The 23,614-nt window shown below is 55.1% G+C and overlaps 5 protein-coding genes across 5 annotated transcripts; 1 reads left to right on the forward strand and 4 right to left on the reverse strand.

The window, feature by feature from the left end:
- Positions 1–620: 620 nt before the first annotated feature.
- BDZ83DRAFT_653435 (calcium/proton exchanger) lies at positions 621–2,415 on the reverse strand (the record flags this gene model as incomplete). Its single annotated transcript, XM_060510614.1, has 2 exons — positions 621–649; positions 708–2,415. 2 exons carry the CDS (start codon positions 2,413–2,415, stop codon positions 621–623), a joined length of 1,737 nt encoding a protein of 578 aa, XP_060363050.1.
- Positions 2,416–5,986: 3,571 nt separating this feature from the next.
- BDZ83DRAFT_732217 (uncharacterized protein) lies at positions 5,987–12,676 on the reverse strand. The gene is made up of 3 exons (XM_060512889.1): positions 9,577–12,676; positions 6,712–9,459; positions 5,987–6,383 (listed from the first exon to the last, which is right to left on the reverse strand). Exons 1-3 carry the CDS (start codon positions 12,441–12,443, stop codon positions 6,353–6,355), a joined length of 5,646 nt encoding a protein of 1,881 aa, XP_060363051.1. The 5' UTR covers positions 12,444–12,676; the 3' UTR covers positions 5,987–6,352.
- A 1,126-nt stretch (positions 12,677–13,802) lies between these two features.
- BDZ83DRAFT_703010 (cation efflux protein) lies at positions 13,803–15,450 on the forward strand (the record flags this gene model as incomplete). The annotated part of the gene is made up of 6 exons (XM_060511472.1): positions 13,803–13,937; positions 14,007–14,051; positions 14,137–14,287; positions 14,378–14,458; positions 14,508–14,899; positions 15,073–15,450. 6 exons carry the CDS (start codon positions 13,803–13,805, stop codon positions 15,304–15,306), a joined length of 1,038 nt encoding a protein of 345 aa, XP_060363052.1. The 3' UTR covers positions 15,307–15,450.
- A 2,175-nt stretch (positions 15,451–17,625) lies between these two features.
- Positions 17,626–18,797, reverse strand: BDZ83DRAFT_406666 (uncharacterized protein). Its single transcript, XM_060502885.1, has one exon. It carries the CDS (start codon positions 18,600–18,602, stop codon positions 17,874–17,876), a length of 729 nt encoding a protein of 242 aa, XP_060363053.1. The 5' UTR covers positions 18,603–18,797; the 3' UTR covers positions 17,626–17,873.
- A 285-nt stretch (positions 18,798–19,082) lies between these two features.
- BDZ83DRAFT_627446 (uncharacterized protein) lies at positions 19,083–19,970 on the reverse strand. The gene has a single exon (XM_060508632.1). The coding sequence runs from the start codon at positions 19,840–19,842 to the stop codon at positions 19,192–19,194; it is 651 nt and encodes a 216-aa protein (XP_060363054.1). The 5' UTR covers positions 19,843–19,970; the 3' UTR covers positions 19,083–19,191.
- Positions 19,971–23,614: the final 3,644 nt, after the last annotated feature.

Consider the following 23,614-nt stretch of genomic DNA (forward strand, 5'->3'; position numbering starts at 1 on the left):
TATATGAAAGAGATCTACTACCCGCGTGGCATGGATGTACTAACTGTCAGCATCATCCCACCAGTTAAGGTAAGATGACAGGTTCCGCCGGACGATTGACAGTCAAGTAGGGCAAGTTCCTGCGTGATTGGTCCCAAATCGACACTGGAGTATCATCTAGGAAGTTCTCACACATGGTTACGGGAATTTGTCAAATTTGCCTACCAAGACACTCATTGGCAGTTTCCATTGGAAATGCCGTTGCAGCGTCCTGCTGAGAGCATTGAGGCTTGAACTTGTTTGTTATTTCTTTTCGAGTACTCTCCGTCTGGCCGCATATACATGCCAACAGAGCCATGTACTGTACTCTCATCATTCTCTTTCCTTCGCTCACTCACACACACAGACATCCACCCTCCTCCTCAGCTCGCAAAGCCCATGGCCTAGGTAAATACCCAAAAGGGCGGGTTCAATGTACAGTTCCTCCAAGGAAACCCGCACGTTTGGTCCTATATGTACACATCAAGAAAAGGGCGACCCTTCCTGAAGAAAAACAAGACATTATATGAATAGAAAAATGGCACACGCTCGAACAAAGTTTGGATGGGTAAAGGAAAGGTCGTAACAGGAGAGTGACTGGCTTAGCCGGCAACACCAGTGGCGGGGTACCCTATTCGTTCTCGTTAGTATTTGTTTTCGCAATAAAATCCGCAAGGATAACAACTTACACCATGAGCATGTTGCGATAATGGCATACAGACAAATGAGCTGCAGCCCCTCGAGCCAGTGACTCTTGCCATCGGCAATCAGGTAATTGACCAAAAGAACGGCGACAAACAGAACAGCAACCTGGAAAAGGTCGAAGCTGAGCGTCATAGCATCGTTGCCCATACCCCAGCCGATGATGATCAACAACGGAATCAGGAACAGCGCGACCTGCATGGACGAACCGACGGCGACACCAATGGCGAGATCCATCTTGTCCTTGATAGCGACAGTGACAGCAGTAGCGTGCTCGGCAGCGTTACCGACAATGGGCAAGAGAATGAGACCGACAAACTCCTCGCTGATACCGCCCTCCTTGGTGACGTAGTCGATAGAGCTGACCATGGCTTCGGCGCAGAAGGCGATGAGGACGGTGGCTCCGGTGAGAGTGCCGACGGCGACCAAGAAGTGCAGCTGGGGCTCTTCCTCTTCATCCTCCTCTTCCTCGTGACGTTGCATCATCATGCGGCTCAGCTCCTGTCTTTCGTTCTCACTCTCTCCGCGGACACCGGTCTGAGCCATGCGCGCTCCAGTGCCGGCCAATCCGCGAGCAAGAGCGCCTTCCTTCAAGCCGCCGCGGCTCCAGGGCTTGGCGGCGACCTTTTGTGACTCCTCGTTGAAGACAGCGTTGTGAGTCTTGAGCTGGAAGAACAGGTATGAGGCGTAGATAATGAGCAGAATGACGGCTGTGCCGCGGGAGAGAGCTGCGACATGGACGGTGTTATCGGTGCCGTCGTTTTTGTCGAATACGGTGGGTACGATGACGGAGGCAACGGCGAGAGCCAAGAGTGAGGCGGCGGTCTGGGCGACGGTGGTGTTGAAGTATTGCTCGGGTCGGTTAATTCCGCCAAAGAAGAAGCAGAAGCCCATGACGAGCAGCAGGTTGGAGAGAATGGAGCCAATGAGTGACGTCTGCACAATGAGGACCTTCCCTTCGGCCAAGGCGAGAATAGCGACAATGAGTTCGACGGCGTTTCCGAAAGTTGCGTTGAGAAGACCTCCCAATGTCTCACCCGTCCTCAGTGCGATTTCCTCGGTTGCGAATCCCAGCATGGCGGCCAAGGGGATAATGGCGATGAAGTTGACGACGAATACGGCGATTTTGTTGACAGAGGAGACGTAGCTGATGGCGATACCGGCGGGTGCTGCCAAGATCAAGATGTTGATATATGAGCTGAGCAGGGTTCTTTGGAGCTGGTTGGCGACGGTGAAGGGCGTTTTCGGCTGGACGTGTCGGATCATGCCGGACTTTTGCTTCTTGGCTTTGGGCCTCTCCTCCTCTTCTTGCGGCAGGTCCTCGCCTTGAGAGTTTTCCGTCTTTCGATTCCGTACTCCACCGTCCTCGGGCTTGTTCTCAAACATTGTGTCGCCGCTGCCGCTTCCCGTTCCTGATCTTGTCTCCTTGCCCAAGCTGTTGCGTACTGTCTCGGAATCTCTGGGTGCAGGTTCGCTCTGGACGTGATGTATCGCCTCATCGGTTTCCCTCTCTTCCGCGGGCACCTCGCGCTGTGCCTCAAGATTGGCGCCATCCCAGGTGGATCGTTTATGCGGTTGGTTCTCCCATGATACGTGACGGAATGGGTTCCATGTTTGCTCCTGACTCCGGCGACTGAGGCCGTGAGCTTTGCGTTTGATATCGAAGTGGTTGACTGAGCCGATGAGTGACGGCATGGTCAGTTATGTGTTTGCAGCGGGTTGAGCGCTGGCGCTTTGTGCTTGACGGGTGGAAAGGTGAGGCAGGAAACAAATTGGATAGGTGAGGTGAGGTATGGTCAAGGGGAATGGTTCGTTAAGTGAAATAGGGTAATGACGTGAAACTAGCTGTGTGGAGTGCAGGTGGGAATGATTTGTGGAGGCGACGGAGAGAACGGGGGTAGATAGGTAGTGGTGTGGATGAGAGACAAACTGCTCGAGGTCACACTTGACACTCGGCGGTTGCACAGGCAATTGGTGGGAGAGAGATGAGACTAGAGTGGTAGTCTAGAAGATAGTCTCCCACCTGCGAGTGGAAAGGGAGGGAATTGGAGGTAAGGGGGAGTACGGGAAACAACAATAACAATACTCCGTAGAGAAGAGAAACAAATTAACAGAGCTGTGATGTGTGTGTAAAGTGTTTTGCGAATGTTCCTTTGGGCTCTGCTGTCCTGTCCTGCCAAGAAAGACGATGCAACGGTGACTGGGGGCAAGATGGGGGATAGGGGACGGGGGTAGGCGGGTAATGAATGGGATTTCGGTCTTTTGGCTCAAAGTGAAGACTTAGGTAATAAGGGAAGAAAGGTACTCACAGGTGCTCATGCTGTGCTGTGCCGTGTCGCGCCTGGAGGTGACGACGGCTATTTGGGTGGTGGATACGAATGTATTCGTAAGGGAAGGGTGGTGTGTTGGTGACTTGATGGTGTTGGTGGAGTGCTTGGGCTTGTGCTTTTTGTGGCAAAGATCGGATCGCTTCAGATCAGCGCCCAGATGTTGAGACGAAACGCGAACCGAGCTGTGAGTCGGGGTTCTTGTAGTTGCCTTGTTCCGGGGTTCCTCGTTGGTTGGATGGGTATGTCAATATTGAACTGCGGGATGAGAGAAGATGTCGACAATGGTATCGTTGTTGTTCTCTCTTATGGCGCAGATGAGAGCTTTGAGCTTTGGAATTAGATGATCAACTGTGGCGCGGGAGAGAGGCCTCCTTGGCGCAAGTCTTCCGCGTCTGGGGGCCGGGGTGCCGGAGATGAGACGGGTCCAGTCCGATTGACGGTCAGTACTTTGGGAGGTGAAGGGTGAAGGGACTGCAAAATCTGCCAAGCCAATCACTGGTAACCGCAGAGAAGACGCGCAAGCCAAGACCGGTTGCCGCCGCTATGGAGAACAACGGTGCAGCACTGCAGAGAGCAGTAGAGCCTAACTGACGACAACGACTGGGCTCGGCCGGGGCTGTGTGAGGTACTGCGCTGTCGGTCGGCGGTGTGAGGGCGGCGAAGAAGAGGTGAACAAGTGGCCGCGAGCTGTCTGGTTTGGGCCTTTCGCAACGGCGGGTGTGTCGAGGGGAGTAGCGTATATGCAACTAGGTGAGGCAGTGCAAGTGCTTTTTTTTCTCTCGGAAAAGTGGGAAGCAGTACGAGTGCGAGTCGTGTACCAATATCTGTAAGGTCCCTTGAGTATTGACTTGTCGGATGGATTGGCCTTAGTCAGCTCGAGATGGGACGGTTGATGGCTGAGCTCTCAGAGTTTATGTTTGATGGTCGAGGTGTGAGACTCGGTGGTGAGGGTGAAAGAAACAAAGTGTGAGAGATGAGAGGGACGAGGGATGATTTGGAAGAGAAGAAAGGGGAGTGAGGGAGCTTTAGCTAGTTCTTGGCCCCTGGATGGCACTAAGATGAAAATCGTCACGGTCCCATGGCGACCACAACATTAACCATACTCAATGAGAGAGGCGGGAGAGAGACGAGTGAGCGACGGGAGATGAGAAGATGGCGCTGGATGGGCTGGGGGCGTTTCACAGTGGCAGGCCCTACGTCAGATCCAGCTGTGTAGGTACTCCGTGGACCGTAGTGTGTCCTACCTAACCCTACCTTATTTTGTTTGCATATGCACCGCGACAATACCAATAGTAGGGAAGCGCCGTTGATTGCAGCCATCCACCGATGCGCAGACGCTAATTTCCCTGAATCGACACCTTCCATTCTCATTTGAACATTTCTCCCTCATCGTCCCTGCCCGATACCACACACAAAGTGACCACGCAACCTACGAAGGATGTGAGAAGTAAGGAAAGTAGCAAGCGAATGGCAGCTTCCCTTCTGTTTCTCGCTCCTCCCCAATGCCAGATAGAGAGTGATGAATGGCAAGAGCAACTGCTGAATGAGTCGACTCTGTGACTTCCCTTTCACGTCTGTAAAGCGGGGCAATGGATCCCGTCCCTGCCAATTACGGCCCCCCTTTCCTCCGTGCCTTTTCAACTTCTCCCACTTCCCTTGCCATTTACCGCCAGGTACCTACCGTCAGTGTTTATTGTCCCTTCCATCGAATAAACTCCCTGCGGATGAAATCCGTCCAATTGAGCCATCGTGAACAACCATCCAAACAGCATCCAGACAACGTCCAGGCGCATCTCGGACACGACGTGCAATGTCGTCACAACCCCGGTGACGTGCCAAGCCGACGCCACGCCTCTCGAGTCTCCCCAAATCCTCCAATCCTACCCTGCACAGCAAAACAAGACACGACGGCACCAAGTGCGCGCCCAAAACAAGCTTCTGCCAAGCCCCATTCTTGCCAAGCATCAGAACACAAGACTTGCCAAGGCGGTCACCAGTCGATCGCATCGTCTTGGCTATTGCTTCTTCATATTCACCAGCCTGAGACTACGGTATTGTCTTTCGTCAGTCTGGCACTTTTCTCGAATCAATCTAGAAGGAACCAAGAAAGAGTAGTCAAAGTTCACCTGCATACAATGGAATCACTCGCTGAGTCGCATCATCGTCAGGTCAAATCCATTCAGACTTCGAAGTGTGGTGGGTGGGGCGCACAATGACATCAGCCACCTGCACTCAACACCCAACTCAAATCGTTCCCCAGGCCAGCCACACCTTTCTTTCTTCTACTGCGTAGGTACCTTACCTACATAAACTCGGGACTGTCTGACATCCAGACCGCAACACCGCTTCGAATCAGGTAAAACCACCTCATACTTTCCCAATACCCCATCCGTGACAAGGGGTGGAACAGACAGTTAGACAGCTGGACCACCAGCTGCCACTTAACCTTTTGCCTCATTCAGGCACGCTCGCCCACCGCACCAAGAATGACGGGTTCCAGACCAAGGTAGATCCCATCCCCCATCCCAAACCTATCCGAGTCTTTGGGGCTCCTGGTTTTGTGTCCGGCCGGAGAGTGTGCTTACTATGCGCCCACCGCCCTCCTCCGGCATCTTCCACTCTCTGCTTCTGTATCCATAATCTTGTCCGGTTCGCGATTTGAATCGTTACGCGCCCACAAAGGAAAATGCCCCGGCATTGCAATTAAACTTCACTCAGCCCCTGTAAAGCCACACCTCGGTACGGAACCCGCACGGGAAGTGGTGTGTGGCTTGGGCAAGGCACATACCGAAAGTCAATTGGCATCACCGACAAGCCACCCCCCGCTTCCCGAAAATCACATGACGCCTTGTCGACGCCACCTGGCCGGCGACTAAATCTCCGACCAGACGCCCCCATGTGGCGCAGCAACGCCTGCAGAGTGCAGATTCCAGATCCCAGGTTTTTGGTCTGCACAGCTGAGCCACACATCACCAGCGTAAACATCAACTTCCCCTCGCCGCCAGGCCCAGTCCTCACTTGATTCGGTAGCAATATTGCTCATCATATCATAAGAGGCAGACAGTGTGAAATCATGATGGTCTCCAGCCTTTGAGTCCCTGTGATTCGTGATCTGGAAGAAGGGATCAACGTAGAAGCCATTAGGTGAGATCATGACGCTGAAAGTGACTGGCTGGTGGGTGGGCTACCTTGGTCAGCTACATCCCACGACTTACATGATGACCATTCGCTTTGGCAAAGCCATCGCGTAGCATTCAACTCCGAAAGTGAGGCGAGAACCTGGTAGACCCTCTCAAAGGTAATCATGATCGTGCAATAGAACGTGCAGAGGCCCTAATTCGACAAATATAGACAGATGTAGTGAAAGATAACACTAGTACTATGTTCATGAGCTTCATAATCATCTACACAGAAAAACACCAATATACACTATCCACACAGTCACCTCACGACCATCTTCCACTATCACTCCCTCTCTCTCTCCCTAACCTCCCTCCTGGGGCCCCCACCCCCCAACCCAAGTCCATCCTGCACACTCGCCCTCCTCAAGAACTGCATCCCCGCAGCCGGACTACTCATCAAGCTCCTCGGCCCCGGACTCGGGCTCCCGCCACCAATATGCAACCCCCGGAGTCCTTCCGGTCCACCTCCACCTCCATACCCAAGCCCACCACCACCACCAGAATGCAAATCCCCAAGGACACCCGCCGGCAGCCCCAACATCGGAATACTCGCCTCCGGCACAGCCTCAAGCCCAACAACAGTAGGTCTCATCGCTCCCGGCGTAGTCATGGCCTGCGGCGGGCCCCGCTCCAGCGTCTCCTTGTAGAATGCCTCCAACCCCGGTCCGTCGTTGCAAAATGCCTCGAGCTCCGTGAGAATCGGGATCGGGTCCACCGCGGCCGTTGTGTTTGCTGCCGCACCACCAGAAGGTCCGCCAGAAGCGCTGGAACTTGCTCTCATGTCCGATGCCCTCACCGCAGGCGAACCACCACCGACACCACCGCCACCGCCCCCGGCATAGAAAACGGGCTTCACCATCGGACTGCTCATCGGCGTCGGCTCCGGGATCCCAAAGGGCGTGTACGAGCCCACGGGTATAATCCTGCCCCCGCGCTCAACGACAGTATTCGCACCACCGCCAGTCGGTCCACCAACACCACCACCACCACCGCTATTAGCCTCCCTCAAATCCTTGAGCTCCTTATCCCTCGCCGTCCAGGCCCGATTACTAAAAAGCCGGTTGGCCAGCACAAGGAAGTGTCCCTCGTCCGTGATCTCCGCCAGCAGCACCCCGGACCGGTGGATATACTGCGAATACTTGAAGTCCGGCCGGCCCCACGAGTACCTCACCTCGACGTCACGCGGGTAATTCGACGCGGCCTCCATGTCGAGCACAAAGTCGAACTTGCGCATCAGCACCTTTTGGTAAAAGTGCTTCCCCGGCGCCGTCTGCGGCGAGAACGAGTTGGGCTCGTAATACGTCACCGGCTGCTGGCTCGGCGGCGGCACCGACAGCTTGATGAGGTACGGCCTCCGGAAGGGGTTCACCTCCGTGATGGAGCACGCTTCCTTGATGGGCACCTCGACCAGCCGCAGGCCGTACGTCGCCGCCTCGCGCGCCCAGCCCTCCACCACGTCCTCGATGAGCTTCGCCGTCACGTTCATCCAGTCGATGCGGATGTGGTAGCAGTTGTCCGGGTTGTGGAGGCGGTCGTAGTGCAGGTCGACGCGCTCAGGCCGGTACGACCGCTTGCGGTGGTCCACGTCGTACTTGATGACTTTGCTGAGGCAGACCTTGGGCACCTTTTTGTTGCTAAACATGACAGAGTACGCCGTCGGGGTGGTAGCGCCCGAAATGGGCGAGTTCTCCTCGTTGATAGACGTCGGCCGGGAAATCATGCCCGGCCGCGGCGAGTCGCGCGGGACGTTCTCCGACATGGGCGTCGAGGGCACAGAGACGTCGCGGCCACGGCGCGAGTTGAACCAGCCGGGAGGGTGCGGTTTCGCGTACTCGGTAGCGATGGTGTAAAAGTACTGTCCGTCCCTAAACACGTGCCGGCGCTCAACGTGCTCAAACAGCCCGCCGCGGTCCTTCTTGTCATCCGACGGCCGGTCGTACGTCTTGACCATGAGCATGTTGCCCAGCTGCTCCGCCTCCTCGCGGCTGTCTAGGTCCTCGAAGTTGTCCATGAGCCACGTCGTCATGTCGGAGCCGATGAAGCAGTTGTAGTGCAGCCGCAGATGCCACCGTCGGTTCTGCAGCTTGACGCCGCCGTTCTCGACGGGCTGCTGGATCGCCTCGGCCAGCGCCGAGAGATTCAAATTGGACTTGCGAAAGTGCTCCCGGCTCGTGATGAGCTGTCCCTTACGGTTCTCGCCTAGGCCCTCCACCAATGGTAAGTTGTCGAGCTCGGCCGCGATGACGACGGACGGGTCTTCCGTCTTGTACACAATGTCCAGGGGGTTGGGATCGCGCTTCGACTTGGCCGTCTGGTATCTCCGCTCGAACGGCGGGATGTAACGGTGCTTTTGCCACGATAGCGACAGCCTTCTGATTCCTTCCAAGCGCACCTCCTCGGCGTTGTCGCCGGCCTGGTTCCTAGGCACCGCCGACGATCGCGACACCATGGGGATGAGCACGAACCGCGTCCTCCAGAACCTCAGGTTCTCCGTCATCTCGTCGTGGTGGCCCGCGAGATACGAGTCAATGTAGTTCCAGTTCCTCTCCGGTTTCGGCGTGGATATGTCAACCTCCTGGGTCCGGTACCCGCTTTCCATCAACGTGCGGATCGCCGGCCTGTACAGCGGGCCGGAATTGGAGTTCCCAACCGTCAGCTCGGCCGGTTTGCGTATGTAAATGTTGACCTCCACCTCCGTGCCATTAACACACGAAAGCTGGTGGATCGTGTTGCCCACCGAAAGGAAGATGCTCGTACCGTCCTCCATCGCCTGGTCGCGTGAGAATATGTCGGCAATTCGCAGCAGCCTCTGCCCAAACGCCTTGGCGACGGACGGGCCAATGACCACTTGGAACCCTTGCGAGAAACGGAGACTGATTAATTCCCGCAAGAACTCCTCTCTCGATTTCGGCTCTTCTGTAAGCTCATCATCGGCGTTCTGCGCGATGACATACGGCTGTCTCTGGTACTCCGTGTCAAACTGTGACTTTGAGGGAAAGTACTCGGTCGTGAGCGGCACGGCGGCCGGACAGCACAGGGCCTTCCACTTCATGACCTTCATCTCCGAAGTCCGGGGGAACACATGCTGCCACCGGCTGTAGAGCACCGTGTCGTCCACCTTATTCCTGTCCGGGTTCGACGGGTTCAGCACCGTGAGCCAAGGCGAGATGGCCGTGGTCGGTGACAACGTAGACGGCAGCTCGGGCATAGCACCGGCGCGCAGCTTACTATTGAACATTTTCTGATTGTCTTCCTCTGCCCTGAACACGTGAGAGTTCCTCTGATCGGGGTCTTCCCGAAAATGGTCCTTGCGCGCCAGCGACGACGGCAGGACGGTCCCGTACCTATGCTGCTGGCCGATCGAGCTCTCGCCCCGGCGTGAAGAGGACTTCATGTTGATTGGTATGCTCGGCGTCGAGGGCAGGTCCTTAAGGGTATCGCGCGAATCTGACCGGAACAGCTGCGGCGAGAACGAGGACATGGCCGTCGAAATGCTCGGCTTGATGACCTGCGGCGACGACGGGCGCGGCATCGTCGACATGACCAGCGGCATCGTGGGGCTCGTCACGCTCTGCTCCGTCGACGCCTTGACTGTCTCGAAGCTCGCCTCCGCCGCCACCACCTTGGGCGCCGCGATACCGAAGCCCCGCAGGCCGAGACTGATCTGCCGCATAAACCTAGGAGGCTTGGACGGCGATGCCACAGACATCTTACCCGCTACGCTGTGGGAATCGGGGGTCGTCGACGAGGAGGTAGAGGACGACGTCTGATTAGATGACGTCCCTGCCGCTCCCGACGACGGTGCCGCCGGTGGATGATTCGCAGCCTTCCTCGCAGCGGCCACGATCTCCGCCTTTTCGCTATCGACAATGTTGACCGATAACTTGCGCCCCGCCGTCACAGCCGCAAGGCTCTGGTTCGGCACAATCTTCTTCTCGGGCAGCGACGTCCCAAACAGCCCCGCGTCCTCCATCAGCTGCCGCCTCGTCGTCTCTTCTAGGTCTCTCGAGGCCCTTGCTTGCGCAGGGCGCCGCGACCTCGGCAGTCTCGCCCTCGTTTCGTCATACTCCTGCAGCTGCTTCCACAGCGACTTCTCGCCCGGTTTCACGAGCCTGTCGGGCATGAACTTTTGGAACCCATACACGTGGTCAACAAGCGTGTCCTGGTGGCGCTTCAGGGGTATCATGGCGATCTCGTCTGTCCCGCTGAGCCGCGACCGCAGTGAGCTCTTAGACTCGGTCGTCGTCACAGGGAACAGCGGGTCGGCCTGAAGCGGTGTCGTCTCGATCTCGTTCGTCTCCAAGACGCTGCGCATCTGAAGATCATACATCCTCGCGCGGATAGCAAAGTCTTCGCTCTCCTGGCCCTCCTTGTCCTCGGACACCGAGAGGGCGATGCCTTGATACGACAGCGCCTCTTCGGATGTCCCTGTCCAGTAGGAGACGTGCAGCCACTGGGGCACCGCGTACGACCACTCGTCCTGCGGGTTCGCAAGCCTGTCGATGCGGTGGGCGAGCTCTAGTCCTTTTGTCGGTGACAGCGACTCGGCCACCGACTGGTAACTGCCGATGATGGGCGTGGCCTGCTGCTTCGGCGTGCTCTCACGGCTCCGTACGGACCTCGATCTCGACAGGCCGTGCGAGCCCTCCGAGGTCTGCGGGTTACGGTACCGGAACAGTGGGACGGAGTGGAGTGGCATCTTTGGCACGCAGATGAGGTCGATGCCGATGCCGTTTCCGACGAGGGCCTCGGTGGTCCGCCGCAGAGATTCGTACTCGACCTCGAAGACGCCGGGCCCGGGGCTGATGACTACAATCGAGATGCCCGTCCGCATTAGGTCGCGGTCGACGTAGTCATGCGCAAACTGGGACGAGGCGAGGTTGATGGCCTCTAAGAAGTTGCCGTACATGGCCAGCGACGACTCAGCCTTGACGCGATTGGACGCAATGCCCTTGCCGCCGTTCTCCTCGGCCAGCGGCACGAACGCGCTGTTGGCCTTTTGGTGGTGCAGGCTAATGTCCCGCCTGAAGAAGTTGAACTCGCGCTTCAGCTGGTTTAGGATCGTCGTCCACTCCCCGCTCGCCATCTCGCTGACGACCACGCGGTAAAAGTCCTTGTACGGCCTGCGGTCGCCCGATATTTGCACGCCCGTGTAGTAGTCCCCGTGCAGGGTGCTGCTCGCCAGCTCCGTCGTCAGGCCCGTGTCGTATTCCACCCTCGCGAAGAGCACGATGCTCACGAGGTGCTTGGCCTTGAGCTTGGCCCATTTCTTGAACAGCGCCGGCAGGAAGCCGTTGACGACCTTGTTGAAGAGGATCTCGCCGGACCCCTCCGAGTCGAAGTCCCACATCTCGCGCGCCATCTGGATGAACAGCACGTACCTCGCCGACTCGCTTCTGAAAATCGGCCTCGTGTTCCTCGTGAAGAAAGCCGAGTGCGTCTTTCGCCCGTCTACGAATACCGCCGTGACCTGCGCTTTTATCGTGCCCATGAATAGTATCGACTGGCCCTTGTAGACTGTCCTTTCTGTGAGTTCGCCGATGGCCAGGCGCCACATGTCGGATCGCGACAGATACTGGTCCTTGAACGAGAGCTCGACATGTGAGGCGGCCGTCGCGGGGTTATCAGCGTCCACCGGCGTCAAGAGTACCTGCGTGCCCTTCTTCATGCCGAATGCATCTGCGATATGCTTGACGACGTAGATGTCAACGTTGGGCAACCGGCTCTTGAGCTCCTTGGACATTTCCTTTGCGACGCAAAAGTACCTTTTCCCCAGCGTCGCCCCCTCGGGCGCCGCATCGCCTTGTCCCGCTCCCGCACCGGTGTTGTTCGCAGAGTTCCCGCCGCGCGCCGTCGCATGGTCCTTTGTCGCAGTCTTATCGCCCTCCGTCTTGATCACGGTGATGGCCACGAGGCTCCCGGGTCTGACATCGCCCTTGATCACCTCCGGGCTTAGGAGCACCTCGTCGCGCGAGTATCCCTCGTTAACGCCTACGGTGCACCTACGCTCGAGGCGGCGCTGTTTCACAGAGCTGGACGAGTTGTCGCCGCGGATGGTCGAGGCACTGGAGACGGTATCGGGGGATCGGGGCGAGTCGACGGACGATGTCGCGGAGGGCGGTTCGAGGCTACTTCGGCTGAACTGTCGGAGGTGAGAGGACCAGTTGGGTCCCTTGCGCAGGGATGGTGCCGCGCCAGCATTGCGAGGCATCGTGGGAGCAGAGCGTCGTGGTGGTGATGGTGTTAGTGGGGGAGGGGAGAGAGGGCTGCTTGTTGCGCGACGAGGGAGGGGCTCGTCAACGGTGGCCTGTGTGGAGGTTTCGCAGTAGCATTTCGTTGCTTGCGCTCGATTATACTGAATCTATTCGTATGTATCGGTGGTAATGGGATTGTGAACCTTGCGAATGGCTTCAATCGGCTGTAGTTGAAAATCCCAGGTGGAGCGTAGTGGCATCGTCACAAGGTGCAGCTCCGTCGCAACGGCAGAATTGTGGCGCCGAGCTCTCACTATGCCACACCGCCTGCCGTTTTGACTTTGACAATCCCCAGATTCTTGACGCTCGCATCTCCCAGGGTCTCACCTGGTCTCAATTGACTGCATCCAATCTGAGACCCGCGACCTGTCATCGTCTTCGTCGCACAGCAAAACGGATTTCTTTGGAAGGGGACTCGTTTCTGAATCAAACTCGACATGTTACTTCCAATACTCCTCTTAGACCAGAAGTCAATTGCTCTGACAATCCTCGCTAGAGACTACTGGTTAACTTACCTATTCGTATAAGTCAAAAAATGCAAGGAATTGCTTCCAGTTAGACACCCGACCTTTTTTTTCTGTGATCCCACTGCCTCATAACTCTTAGTCAATTTGACCTCTTCTCGGTTCATCACCACAAGCTCTTGTAACAATGTAACTGGACACGTCAACTCAGCATCAAACAGGTATTCATTGAAGCCTGTTCACCGAGAGCAATTGACAACCAACTCGTGACACCTCCAACTAATCCAAAGCAAACACTCTGATACCCTTTCGTCCCCGCCAAGGAGGCGCATCACACAAGTGACAACGCAGCTATCCGAATCGATGCCACCAAGTCAACAGCCAGCCTTTCGTCCTACTCGCCTTCCTACAAAAGTCTCAAAAAACCTATTCCATAATCCCAGTATGAACGGGCGAAGCTGCGTAATGCCTAGAAACCTACGAGTCATCAGCCCCAAACTTTGTTTACAGAACAGAAACAACCTCCGTGCTTCCTTTTCCTTTCCTGCGTGAGTATGTAACACCCCGGCCCGGGACGGACACATCTGTCTTGTGTCCGTGTGCCCCGAGTCTTGGGGAAATGACCTGGTTGTGCGAGACTCATCCGTCTTTGTTTGTGATTGTACAACCGCTGTTCAAAGCCATGATCCATTGATAGAAACAAAAGAAAATCTCAACTCAAGAGTGGCTTAACGTTACTCTTCTTGCCGATGTCGACTCTTCCCCCTTTCTATTGCTTTCATTGACATTCAAGTCAAATATTTGCTGGAGCCCCATGATAACTACCCTCGGACGTGAAAAGGCCCAACGATCATGTCTCGGTTCAAGATCAGCAAAAAGCAGCGTCTTGTTGCCACAATCGCAATATCCGGCGGTTTCTTCATCGCAGAGCTGGTCATTGGATACCGCACAAAGTCCCTCGCCCTCATAGCAGACGCCTTTCACTATGTATGGCAACTACAGCCAACGCCCTCTAATCCAAATGTTAGGTGCATTATATCTAATAAAACGATATAGATGAACGATCTAATAGGATTCGCCGTGGCCTTGATAGCAGTGATTGTAAGTCCTCCCTGTTCAAACCTCCACGACCTTCTTCTTGAATCCGAATAAACCACATCTGAACTGAAGACTGATGTACCAAAAGGTCTCAGAGAGGGAGATCCCTCCGCCCAAACACCTGACCTTTGGCTGGAAGCGCGCTCAAGTCCTAGGAGCCTTCTTCAACGGCGTGTTTCTCCTTGCGTTGGGCGTCAGCATCCTCCTTCAAGCCGTTGAGAGATTCACTCAACTTCCCCGTGAGCTCTCTCCCTCTCCCATAGCGCCAACATCATAACCCTTTGGTAGATAAATTAGCTTTGGGCTGATATTGTGGAAAATCGATATAGATGTCGAAGATCCCGTATTGGTTCTCATCATGGGCTGCATCGGCCTCGCACTCAACATCATAGTCCTGAGCTTCCTCCACGGTGAGCAGCATCCTCAGCCAAACCACATACAACGAATCCTGACCCCAAGACACAGAACCCCACCACCAGGAACACGTTCAAGAAACCAGACACCCTGACGACGAGTCCAGAGACCCTCCCTCGCCCGCCAACACACCATCACCAGCTCCAACATCTCCCAAGCACCACAACCACAACCACACCCGCGACCTCAACATGCTAGGCGTCCTCCTCCACGTCCTAACCGACGCTCTCAACAACCTCTCCGTCATAATCGCCGCCCTCATCATCTGGAAATCCTCCTCTCCTAATCGCTTCTACGCCGACCCGGCCACCGGCATCTTCATCGCCTTTACAATCGTGCTCTCCGCCGGCCCCCTCTGCCGGCGCGCGGGCCAGATCCTGATGGAGAGCGTCCCTGCGGGCGTTGACGTGGAGTTTGTCCGGGGGGAGATGCTAAAGGTAAAGTAGTCTACCTTCTATATTGTTATGTACTTTACCGCCTTATGCCTCAACGATCAGAGATGAGGCGGCACTAAAATGCATGTATCTTAACTTGTGTAGGGGGGATATGAATGCTGGAAGCAGGGTGATATGTAAAGAGCAAAGCGGAAAGACTGACAAGTAGTCCTCAGGTCCCTGGAGTCCAAGACGTCTCGAACCTACTCGTCTGGCAACTAGATCAGACAACGACCCTCGCAACAGCACACATCTCCGTAACGGGAAACGGCATCAGCAGCTTCGCGTCCACGGCCGATGCTGTTGGCTTAAGATTACAACAATTCGGAATCCGCTCCGTCGCACTGCAGCCTACCACCACGCAACGACGGTCAGGCCCACCGGTCCAGGAAGATATAAAGGCTCCTTGATGCTCATGTCCGAGATAAGGTATGGAATTGGGGGTAGCTAGCCTCCCACGGCTAGTGAGATGGTGCTTGAAGCAAGGAGGTTGGACCGGAATGTGTAAGCCAGTTCCACGTTAAGTTGGATTTGTACACCCACCATTTAAACCCCTTCGCATGCAAGCATACACATGACACCCTACGGAGAGATTCTCTCCCAGTTTGGGTCAGGACTTATTCTCGCCCACGACTTAGTACAACCCCCCCCCCCTAAGCCTCACCAAAAGACACCAGCCAATCCATCTCACATTTCACACAATGACAGGAAATCACACAGACGCCCGCACGTTGGAGGTAAGACTGCTGCCTGTATGCATACAACTCCCACCTCCGTCACACAACGGAGAAACGTCATCGTCATATCAGAATACTGAAACCTCAAAGATGATGTGAGAAAAGAAAAGAAAAGCCTTATCACCTTACAATTCCCAAAAAATGTTGGCACTGCCTCATAGGCAGAGACCTTTACCACATCAAATCGCATCAAATCAAATCAAACAATCTCCCTGCTGAAGAATCGATACGACCACGTCCTTTCGGCAAGGTCACATCGTTGATCCCCCCCCCCCGGTCCCGCCTATCTGCCTCGCTAGTAATGTGCGAGAAGACTCCCGTCCAACTCGTTGTCCAGTCAGTCCGAGTAACATGAACATGGATAACATCATCACCATGCTCTCTCACCGAATCATTGGTAATGCCCGGGGTTCTGGGACAGAGTCACAAGACGGAGCCTTGTAAGACCAGGGTAGCAATAGCAAAACGGCACAGAGAAAAAAAAGCTACGTCTTGCAACGGAAGTGTCTCGCCTCACTCAGCTGGCGCTTTTGCAGTCACCTCTCCTAAATCCAATGCCACAGAAAGGCGAACCAGATTCCAAAATCCGATAGAGTATCTTAACAAAGATTCCAAGGACACCAAGCTGAGCTGAAAAGGAAGGACAAATCATCTACCCACCTGACCACACCACCCACCACATAACACACCCAGGGCGGCGTGGGGACGTGCCAAACTCGATAAACAATCGCATCGAAAACACATTGGTCATCGCCATTCTGCAATGCTATCGCCTCATCGCTAGCGCTATCTCTCACCATGGAGATTTATTTGATATCGCCGTCCCGATACCGTGGTAAGCGGTAAAGCCTGGACTCCTCTGCGGGGGACGGGAACCCGCCCCTCGGACGCCCCCGAAATGGCGTGGGGTGGAACCAACAAATCTGCCGAAAAGTGGGATGCATGATTGCATCCATGACATTAATCCAGAGGAAGGGAAACGTTGCAGAATGATGCTGCATTTTCCCAAACGGCAGAAATGCAGAACCGAGATCGACCTTGGCGGCAATGGTTCCTTGGAAACGATGCGATCCCAAGGATCCGAGGTGTCCTCGGTTGCTACATTTCCACCTACGACTCTGTGTGTACACGGTGGAAGTGGCCAGGGAACCGAAATCATAGGCTGGCGATTCCAAGGTCAGCAAAAGTACCGGTGTGTCCCGCACCCTCACATCGGTCTCGAGCCATGGCGCCGGACCCCGGGCCGAGTACGACGGGACAGTCCGATGCTGACATTCACCCAGTACCTTTCGTGCCCTATGAGTCAAAGATTAGTGTGTTAGTCTGTTTGGCTGGGCACACCACAGGAAGCGAGAGTGCGACAGGAGAGCAATAATGTGTGGCCCTATCAGCCGTTCGGCTGCGCTAATCCTAGGCATGCAGAACTCGACTGCCTGTTGCATACATCCCATCATGATCGCTCTTCAAACTTGCGGGAGCGCGAGATATGTTAGCTCCAAAAGCCGTTGTAATAACCGTCGGGAACGCTACCATGATCCATGGCTGCTGACACCCCCTAGACATGTAACTGACATGCCACTTTGAGAAAGATCGTCGCCATCACCGCCGTGTGTAAGCCGGGCTGGCCCGGCCCGCGGACTGAACGAACGGGGAAAAACGAGCCGAACAATGATACCTATGGGCAAGCAAGAAGGATGGTGGGAGCTGGCCGTCGGTCTCCAAAATGGCAAGGTTGGAGAAATCATCGGAATTATCAGGGACAAACCATCAACCGTTGAGACACGAGACGACGGTCGGTTGTTGCCGGTAGGTGTGGCGAACACGCTGCAATAGATACATTGAAAGTAGGTACAACCAAATTTCTACTCCAATCTGCGAGAATTTCGAGTAATTCGTCGGCTCTTCTGGATAACTGGCGAGTTGCTAGTTCCGAATTGCTACGAGGCCATAGAAATCGCAGACTTTGGTGAGATGGGGCCGACGACAGCAACGGACGCAGATTGACAACATCCCGAACGAAAGAAGACCACTTCACGGCTGATGTCACTGGGATGGTGAATACGGGGAACCGTTCCGCCGGGTGTGCTCAGTCGCATGGCCATGTCTGAGAATTAGGATGGTGAATGGACCGACCGATAGGGGTTTCCCTTTACCCCGGCGCTGGACACACCGCTGCCTCTTTGCCGGGCTTAGGTGGCCAATAACTGATAGCTTATTACCTGGCATGTTGGAAAATGAGATCATACCGCGGCCTTATCAATCAAGAAAGTTTGTAGTGTAGCTTCGCGGTCTTGGGAGTTGGATATCGGTGAGGCAGGCTGCAACGGGACTTTTTTGCGCGAGAACGCCCGCTTCGACGCGTGGATGCTTCCGGATGCCGCTTGACATCTGCGGCTTGTCCGGGAGATGAGAGGAAGCAAACCAGGCAGCAGGATCATAGCATGACCCGGTCGAGAAGCCAAGGTGAGGCTTGCTGTGTTAATGAGCGTTTTGCAAGGACAAACCGGCCGGCGACGGAAGACTACATACGACCCCCGGTGACCCGTGCGTTGGGACACTTTTCGCAACGGCGCGCTTGCGGCTTTGCTGGGCAGCGAGTGCCCCAGGAGCCTGGGAATTGGGCTGAACTTTGAAGCGGCCCCTGAGATAGACAGCCCTGAGAGAACTTGGTTGCCCGATTGTCGAGGATATACAAGTTGTGCCTCGTTAAAGGTGCGGATCATGAGCATCAGGCGGGACAGCGCCGGGGTGCATGATCGAGTGCCTATCGTGGAAGGTGTATCCAGCACCGCAACCTGATCGGCGGGCCCTTGATTGGCGCAGGTAGGTCGTTTCGCTTGGCTGGAAGTACGGAGTAACCACAAGCAACGAACCTCTGGAAAGGGCCGATGTGTGTCAAGATGGATGGATTTGGCGAGGATGTCTGCTGCCCGGCGGGGCGGTGCGTGTGTCCATACTCCATACTCCATGAATCCGTATCACTTCGTATGGGAGAAGCTCGGTTCGATTTGCGCCTCGCGTCGCGGTTGGAGGTGTGGTTTGAGGCTAACAAGAATAGGTGTGCGACGGTGCGACCTAGAATGCGATCCATGGTTATGACGCTGTTCAGCGATAAAGTGCTGGCAGTCGAATTTCAAGCGAACACATGGCGACTAGGACAGCCACGCCAAGTTCCCGTGGAAGACGCAGCTGTTAGCTTGCAGCTGCCCTACGTTTATGTGTCTCATCTGCAGCCTGTGCTGCATTTCAACTTGGCACTGGCGCATGGAAAGGCGGCGCCTCTATTCGTAGGGGTCCCGACACATCGCCGTGGCGGTGCTACTCGAGACCAGTACGTGTACTGGGCGGGCTTTCTGGTGTCACCTGGTGTGTGACTCAAGACCTAGACGACGTGTTTTCATAGTAGTTGGTCTCTTTCAGAATACGACCAACAATGATCACGTTGCCCACGGCACTGGCCAGAAGAAGCTCCCGGGGATGACCGTGAGTGATAGTCATTCTAGGTTCCGGTTCCGGAAGCCGGACAGAAGGCACATACCCTGCTGAGTTTGGGCAACGTTAGGTCGCTGGTCTGTGAGTAGCAATAAGGGAAGGTCGGTGAAGCAGTCGCGCGTCGAAAAGGGACGTGCAATTAGGCTGCTGGACGCACCGAGGTCCTTGGCTTGACAAAAGCGAGCATGGGAAAGCTTGATGGCAGAATGGTTGGGCGGCCGAGGCAATATGGCAAACGGAGGCCGGAAAAAGACGCGGTGAGTTTGTCGGGATGACGGTGCGAGTGTCGACCCCCTGTGTTGATGGCTTGTCGCAGTGATACGCTGGTAGATGATGCCTGTCGTATGGAGGTACATACGTGCCTCTTGGAGAAGATAGGTATATCCTGGAGCCTTGTTGGAGAGTGTTGGACCGGTGATTCGAACCCCAAGGTGTCGGTCTCTCACCGAGGAGTGTAATCTCGCTGAGCGACTGGAGTCTGGGGTCTGGAGCTCCGCGCCGTGCGCTGTCATTGTAACCTGATGGATGTTTCTTATCGGCCAGACGCTCGGTCGTCCGCCCCAGACCAAAACCAGCATGAGGGGATTCCACCTCTATCTGGGACTTGTGGTGCTGCTCCACGCTGCAGTCATGTCGAACAGCAACATGGTCAACGTTGACTTGCATCGCTTTGCCCTCGCGCCCCTCCTTTTTTGGACTGTTTGGACCCGTGAACATTGTTTCCTGTGGCCGTGGAGGGGCTAGCTACGGCGGGGTGGGAGAGGACAACTGTTGAGCTGGAGTAATAGCGAGTGATGAACGGGGCGGTGGCGGGCAGACGAGGACATGACGAGCAGTCATTAGTCGTCGGGAACAGGACCCTTTTGCCAGCGACTGATGTAACTTGGGGAATACCTATCTATCAGCGCAGCAGGGGTATGCTAGGTCCCGCTGGCTGTTCGTGGTGGGTACCCGTAGGAGAGTGACAAGCAGGCAGAAGATTTACGCCTTGTTGCTAGGGAGGCGTGAGCGCAGAGATTGGGGGAGGATCAACGAGGTCCTTCGGGGTCGGCTCCGAGAACGAGTTGCTGGCGAGTGAGTACTGGCATGTAATTCGTCGAGTGACCTGAGGTTGTAGGTTAGACTCTATGCCCTGTTTCTACCAACTCTGACCGTCGTGGGAAGTTTGTGAGACGAGGTATCGCAAGGAGCCCGTCTCTTTGACGTAGTCAGTGCCCAAGTGAAGTTGAACTTGGTTGTGTATGTCTGAAGTTGGGCTGTACCATGGAACAAGATGATGAATGCTCCCTCGGTGGCCTCAAATGACCGGGGGAAGAGGCACGGACAAGACGACGGGCGCAAGAGAATGACAAGCGAAGCGAGAATAGCCCAACATGATCCAAGTTGATTGACACCAGCGTCGAGGTCTTGAGGGAATAAACTTGAGCCAGGGACAGATGAATGCTGATGCTGGTTCGGAGAGTTACGGTCAGCAGTAATGATGGTTGTTGTCGTCGTCTTGGAGAGCAGGGTCGCCAATGATGCTCTTTTGTTGACGAGAGTGAAACCTCGAGGTAGGATTAATGCAAGGGGTAGCCGATGGAAACAGACAGGGCTGACGAGGCAGAGAGGAAAAGACTGGTGCGCAAGAGAAAGACAAATTCGACGTGGGATATCGGAGACATTCAGAATGGTACGTACTGCGTAGGTGTTGCCGTATGGACAGGAGAAGAAGTCACGGAGACAATGGAAACTCGGAGGAAGGAAGGAAGGAAGGAAGGAAGGGGTCGCATAGAGATGGAATTAGAAGACAGCGGATTGGATGACGGCAGGCACAGCCGAAGATATTTGGGGCTTTTTGGACCACCCGTGACCCGGGATGCTCGATGCAATTTACCACTTGAACGGGACAGCACCTAACCTGTCACCTGTGTCTTGAGGCCATGGTACTTGAGGCGCAATAGAATAACATGGAGCAAGAACATGGACAAGGCGCATTGCCGCCTGTGTGTGTTGTGTTGTGTTGTGTTGGTCACCGCCTGTTGTTGTTTTGGATACCTAGAATCGGCATGGTGAAGTATCGTGGTATCCTAGGGATGAGTGTACTAAGAGAGGAGAGGGACGAAAATACAGTAGAAGATGGGGAAGTGAGGGAAGAGAGATCACGAGACACCAGTTCGCCCCAAATTCAGGGTCCTCGAGTCACAGAACATGGGAACATGGGGTGCGAGTGTCAAATGGAGGCTAATTACCCCGCTGTTGTCCAGAGCGGTCGAGCCAGCTTCTACATTTGAGTCTAGGGAATTAATTGCAGGAGACTTGAGAATCGCTGATTTGGACGAGTCGGTTGAGACATTACCTAAGGGGACCATTCCCCTACCGGGTTGACCCCGGCTTGTTACACGTTTTCCTCCTTCTTTTTCTCTTCTTTTCGTCTTTTGGTTTTTGTTTTTAATCTCAACTCTGCTCTGTTCTCACGCTCTCTTTAACGACCCCGTGGTACGACTACTGACCTTCTCTTATCCCAATCAGCAAGCATCATCTTTTCCTAATTCGCCTCCCCGAGTCCACTGTGTTGCTCAAATGCTACCCGGTTTTAGAGGGGCAGAGAGACGTCAAGTAGACGCGGCGCTAAAGCAGAGATGCAGTAGTGGACGAGGCAACACGCGCAAGTGGCCTACGGAGTACGCAGTACCTATATGAAAAGATACGTACCTCGGATAGTACTGGATGCAGAGTGGACGCAGTGTGGGCAGTGGGCGGGTTTTCATGCAGTCGATGCACGGCAGAGCAAGGGCTATTTTGTTCACCGCATTTTTGGAGATGCATCGAAAGCCCAATTACACAGCATCGGCAGGCGGCAGGGCATCCTCTTCTTGCCCCCCTACCTAAATGTATCTTAGACTAAGGTAAGGTAGTTTTACCCCATGTTGCTATGCCTTGCTGTCGTCGCTGCCTGTGTCAGCTCTCGGGAAAAGACATTGCGAGATGGGAGGCGGAAAGAAGGAGGGATCTTCAAGACGCCCAACGACAAGCCATGCACCATGAGGTTTTGGCGGGAATACATGAGATGATGTGGCTGCCGCCGCCGCCTCTGCCGTTGCCGTTACTCTTGCCGTTGCCATAGCCGCTGACCAAGCCTGACAGAGTCAGAAGTCAGACATGCATCATCTCGCCGTTCAAAATGTGCCTCGAGCTAAGGTACACAAGAAGGGCAAGGCCAGGTACCTCCACCACCTAAAGGCTAAGGTAGGTAAGGCGAGGTATTCTCGGGATGTGCGAGCCAAGGTACCTTAGTACGTACCCGCCGTGCCACATTACTTACATGCCTCTTTCCAAGTTTCTCCGAAGAATACCTGCGAAGGTACAGGAGGGAAGGAAGTCAGAGGTCAAGAGTCAAGGATGGAAAGACCGAGATACTACCTTGCTACCGGAACGAAAGACGGCGAGGAAAGTGACGATGAGGCGGGAGGAATGAAATCGGCAACAACGAGTACGTATTCGGATAGATACTTGATACTTGACCCAAAGTATCGTCCACTTACATAAGGCACGGTTGCCCACTGCACAGTAATCCATATGCTATTACCAGTTGCAGGGCTCGCAGGGCTAGGCCGCCAAAGGGCAGATGGGAAAAAAGAGAGCACGATCCAGTGCTCCATTCCAGCTCCACTACCCAAAGATAACCCACCTCAAAAGGTCCCAGTCGTTGGGCCGTCGTTGTGGGCGTCGTGAGCGTGGCGTGGAGCGGGCATCGGGGATGAACCGTGAAGACCAGGTTCCTCTCACTTGCGTATGGAGACTGGAGTACGGACTACTGTCAGGCTTGAGGTACCTTACCTTAAGGTAAGGTATAGAGAGAGATGGAAGAAGAAGAGACTTGATACTCCAACGAGTACGTACCCCACAGCTGCCGCTCCACCCACGATTGCGGCACTTCCGTCCCTCTCCTCTGCCCAGTGCCATGTGCCCGCAGTCACAGCTACTGCTCTGCTCTCTACCTTACTCTCTCCTCCTCTCTCTTGTTGCTTGTGCATCTGCATCTTCTCCCTACCAAAACACCACCACCATCATCATCATCAACGCTCGAGTCCTTCGTCACAAACACCATGGACGCAGCACCATTGACCTGACTGCACACCCCCTTCCCGGGCCATGTCCATGTCAATCTCTCTGCCGTGAGGTACCGACGCTGAGATTCCGGAAACCTTACCACCCTCTCCCGCACCCTCATCCTCGCCGCCCTCACCACCACCACCATCATCCAAGTACCTACCAACATCCAATACCACCACCACAACGGAGCAATTCGCACTTCATCCGCCCTCGGCCTATCCCTTCCCCCCTCTCGACGCACCGCTTGCACTTGCGGCTTGTGGCCTAACTTCGTTTCTTCTGCCTGTTGACCAGGCTTTCCCGTCCTCGACACATCAACTAATCCCCGCCAAGCTAAACCCGCCCTCTCTCTTTACCACGTCGGACACCACACATCTGAAATCGACATTCCGCC

This window comes from Colletotrichum acutatum (assembly GCF_030867785.1).
Source record: "Colletotrichum acutatum strain CBS 112980 chromosome Unknown BDZ83scaffold_71, whole genome shotgun sequence".
Lineage (NCBI taxonomy): Eukaryota > Fungi > Ascomycota > Sordariomycetes > Glomerellales > Glomerellaceae > Colletotrichum > Colletotrichum acutatum.